A 4,508-nucleotide genomic window follows, 5' to 3' on the forward strand; every position below is an offset into this window, starting at 1 on the left:
GAAGGAGAACAGCAGGAGTTAGGCCTGCCTCAAAACAAAACAAACAAACAAACAAAAACTGGCTGGGGATGTGGCTGAGTGATTAAGTGCTTCTGGGTTAAATCCTTGGTACCAAAAAAAAAAAAAGAGGACCCCTGGGTTTAAACTCCTATACTCCAAAACAACAAACAACCTAACAATAACAACAAAAATAACCAAGCATTGATGAGAATACGAAGCAAAGGGGATTCTTTTTTTTTAAATACGTTTATTCTATTTATTCATTTGTATGTGGTGCTGAGGATCGAATTCAGGGCCTCACATGTGCTAAGCAAGCGCTCTACTGCTGAGCTATCACCCCAGCCCCAGGGAATTCTTATATATTCCCAAAGGAATATAAATTCATACAATCTTTTTGGAAACAATTTGGCAATATCTACTAAGGTTGACTAGCAACTCTCCTACAATGTATACTGGAAACTACTGCATATGTGCAACATATGACATGTATAAAAATGTTAATGGCAATTTTGCTGAAAACAGTCCCTCCAAAGAAATCCAACAATAACAAAGCCAACAGGAAAATGGATTAATAAATGAGTCAAACAAAGACTATTACACGATAGGGAAAAAAGCAATTACAGCTACACGTAACAAACTCCAATCAATGTCTTGTCTTCTATGAAACACTTCTGAAATATCAGGGTGCACACAAATTAAGATCTTGTTAAAATGAGATTGAGTCTCAGGAATAGGGCCTGAGAATCTGCATTTCCAACAAGCTCTCTGTTGATCCATAGGTTATACTTTGAATAAACTCGGTCTTCAGGTGTGCGGCTCAGAGGTAGAGTGCTTGCCTAGCATGGGTAAGGTTCTGGGTTCCATCCCCAGCACCTAATATTAAATACATATGTGTGTATACATATATTTGTATGTATAATGATGAAAAAATTTTTAAACAAAATAATAAACACAAAATTCAGGAGAGGAGCTGGGCAGAGTGGTGCACATCTGTAACCCCAGCAACTCCGGAGGCTGAGGCAGAAGAATCACAAACTCGAGAACGGCCTGGTCATTTGAGTAAAACACTGTTTCAAATTAAAAAAAAAAAAATTAGATGGGCTGGGGAATGTAGCTCAGTGGTAGAGCGCCCCTAAAAAATACCGCCAAAAAAAAAAAAATCAGGACAGGAGATCCCGTTACCTTTGGAAGGAGAAAGAGGCTGGATTAGGTAAATGAAATGGTTCAATTGTTGTGGTGATGTTTACTTAAATATGCTGTTGAGTACACGAGTATGCATTATACACGATAACTTACATGTTACATATGTATTTTCCAGCTAGTAAATACTGCATTAAAAAAAAAAAAAGACAATGAAAAACAAAAATGATCAGAGTAGAAGCTAGATGGCGTCAGAGGCCTAGGTTAAAAGGGAGTTAGTCCCGCTGCGCTCAAATGTAATTTACATATCTAACTAGCTCAAACAGCGTTCAATACTCGGTGGCCAGAAATCCACCCAAGCTAATTCGTTTGAGGCTAGACTAAAGGGTTAGGACTTGTACTAACAGTCCAAGTTTCTCAAATTCGCTGTATTTCGTGAAACCAGCTGGCACTTGTTAAAAATACAGATTTCCAGTCAGGCGCAGTGGCACACGCCTGTAATCCCGGCGACTAGCTAGGTTGAGTGATGATGGCGAGCTCGAGTCCTGGGCAATTTAGTGAGACCCTATCTCAAAATAAAATAAGGGTTGAGGATATATCTCCGTGGCAGAGCACCCCAGGTTCAATACCCAATACCACGGGGCTGAGGAGGGAGGAGAAAAAATTAAAAATACAGGATTTGCAGACAGTTCCGCAATAGATTCCGATCTTATGAGTGTAGGAAGTGGCCAGGGAATCCGCATGCCATAGGTTTAGTGCAGTCCAGCCCTATTTGGCAAGGAGAAACCGCTCTGCTCGCCTGGTGAAAGACCCAGCAGTCGCAGGCGGAAGGCTGACTGCTCTGTCAGCCTCCGCCGCTGGGTCGTCGCGAGCGCAGTGAACCCAACTTCAAGAGCCGGTCATCACTCCTCTCCCGCGGAATTGGCCTCCCCAGGTTTTCGGGGAAACCCTCTGCTGAGAGTCCCCAAAGGGTAGAAATCTGAGAAGAAATTGTTACTGCACTAGAGGATGCATTCTCCGTTACTAAGAACCGCAAAGTCGCCTCCAGATTCTCCTTCACTACCCACCGCGGGCACTTCTCACGCCTCCCCCACGCCCGCCAACGAGAACGACACAAGAAACGCGAGATGCGGATGCAAAGGTGTGGCCCAACTCTGACCAACGGGGTTGGGGGGCGTGGCTCCTAGCCTTTCTTTCATTGGCCCAGGGCCTTCAAGGAACTCGGTACTCTGGCGTCGCTGCGGTAGTCGCTCGGGCGTCTGAACGCGCTTTCAATTTAGCTTCTCGCTGTTTCGGCTGCCGCCATCATGGTGCGGAAGCTTAAGTTCCACGAGCAGAAGCTACTGAAGCAGGTGGACTTCCTGAACTGGGAAGTCACTGACCACAACCTGCACGAGTTGCGCGTGCTGCGGCGTTACCGTCTGCAGCGGCGTGAAGACTACACCCGGTACAACCAGCTGAGCCGCGCGGTGCGCGAGCTGGCGCGGCGACTGCGCGACCTCCCCGAGCGTGACCCGTTTCGCGTGCGCGCCTCTGCCGCGCTTCTGGACAAGCTGTATGCTCTCGGTCTGGTGCCGACGCGCGGATCGCTCGAGCTCTGCGATTTCGTCACAGCCTCGTCCTTCTGTCGCCGCCGCCTTCCCACAGTGCTCCTCAAACTGCGCATGGCACAGCATCTCCAGGCTGCCGTAACTTTCGTGGAGCAGGGCCACGTGCGTGTCGGCCCGGACGTGGTTACCGATCCCGCCTTCCTTGTCACTCGCAGCATGGAGGATTTTGTCACCTGGGTCGACTCCTCCAAGATCAAGAGGCACGTGCTGGAATACAATGAGGAGCGCGATGACTTTGATTTGGATGCCTAGCAGATCTCGCCGCGTCTGCCTTTTACAGATGAGAAAGTTGAAGCCTCGTACTGGAGATTCTGAATGCCTTTGCCAAGAGCATCGGTCTTGGGTTCTTAAAAACTTGGCTTCTTAATTGCAGGTCACAGAAGCGGGAGTGGGGAGGTTTGTTCCTGTTTTCCAGGACATTTTCTTAGAACTTGGATCACTGACTATTAAATGACTACCTTGGGAGACAGTGGGGATTGTTAGCTGTTTTTGCCTGAAGCATTGTGTAAAAGCTGTAACGTTGCCCTCTCCTCCCTTTCCTTTATCATTTTGTACTAGGAATATTTGGTTCAGTTTATTTAACTCAAGTATTTGTTCCTGATCGTCATTAACCTGTGTACATATGGAGAGTTTGGGCTCAAGTTCGCATAAAATGGGTGAGACTTTTCACTTGTAATCCCAGCTACTCTGGAGGTTGAGGCAGGAGGATCATAAGTTGGAGGTCAGCCTGGGGGCTAGGACAAATTAAAAAAGAAAATGCTTGCCTGGAATTTGCTAAACCCTGGGTTCAATCCCCAGACAGGCAAAAGAAAAAAAGAAAAGACTTTAGTATTAAAGAGTTCCTTTCCTCCTGTAAAGAAACACTTTCCCTAGTACCAATAAATGGCCCAACCACTTTGTAAATGCAACTTTTCTTATGGTTTTCTTACATTGGGATGACCTTATCTATAGATCTTCCTGTCCCAAGAATCCAGAGGGGTAGGTCCATCTGTGGGTGAGGTCTGCAATGGGCCACATGTGGAGCTGCAGGATGTTGTACAGGATTGGACAAATTTGCTGCTTTACCAATCAGTTCCTTGGAATGAATGTTTTGGCAGAGCTCTTCTCTGCAGGACTTCCTGTTGATATCCCAGCCCCAGGAAATCTTGTTTTAGAGGGCTGAAGCGTTTGCTTGCCTAAGGAAATAATCACCCTGTAATGTGGCCATCTAGCGGTTAGAAGTGGCCCAATAGGTTCCTGGAAATATGTTCTTAGGAGGGATAGAGCTGTGCTTAGCCATCCCATGTGCTCAGTCCCCTCCCCTCAAAAAAGATGGAGTGGAAGAAAATTAAAAAGGAGAGTAGAGAGCATACCAAATTTTACCCTGGACTTCAAAAAGGAAAATAAATAGAATGCTGAGGCTAGTAGGTGGGCTTTTACATGTGCCTTCAGTTCTCCAGGTGTGAGGCAGCATTTACTGAAGAAACAAGGTGGTGACATGAGATGATAATCACAAATGTTTCTATATGATACATAGTGGTAAGTGTATTAACCCATTTACTTCTCCCAGCAATCCTATGATATGGGGAGATTCAATTATTCTCCACTTTTCAGATGAAGGAATTGCAGCAGAGATCGGTCAAAATGTTAAGATTGTATGGCCATAAGTGTCAGACTGGAATCATAATCTTTTATAAGAGACTATCAATGGGATTGGGGATGTAGTTCAGTGGCAGAGTGCTTGCTGAGCATGCAAGAGGCCCTGGGCTGCATTGCAAA

General features: G+C 45.8%; 1 protein-coding gene across 1 annotated transcript; it reads left to right on the top strand.

The window, feature by feature from the left end:
* Positions 1 to 2,349: 2,349 nt before the first annotated feature.
* Positions 2,350 to 3,658, top strand: Imp3 (IMP U3 small nucleolar ribonucleoprotein 3). Its single transcript, XM_046428115.2, has one exon. It carries the CDS (start codon positions 2,448 to 2,450, stop codon positions 3,000 to 3,002), a length of 555 nt encoding a protein of 184 aa, XP_046284071.1. The 5' UTR covers positions 2,350 to 2,447; the 3' UTR covers positions 3,003 to 3,658.
* The last annotated feature ends 850 nt before the right edge of the window (positions 3,659 to 4,508 follow it).

Source organism: Marmota monax, unplaced genomic scaffold (genome assembly GCF_021218885.2).
Source record: "Marmota monax isolate L192 unplaced genomic scaffold, Marmota_monax_Labrador192_F-V1.1 WCK01_AAM20220418_F8-fsc00111, whole genome shotgun sequence".
Classification (NCBI taxonomy): Eukaryota; Metazoa; Chordata; class Mammalia; order Rodentia; family Sciuridae; genus Marmota; species Marmota monax.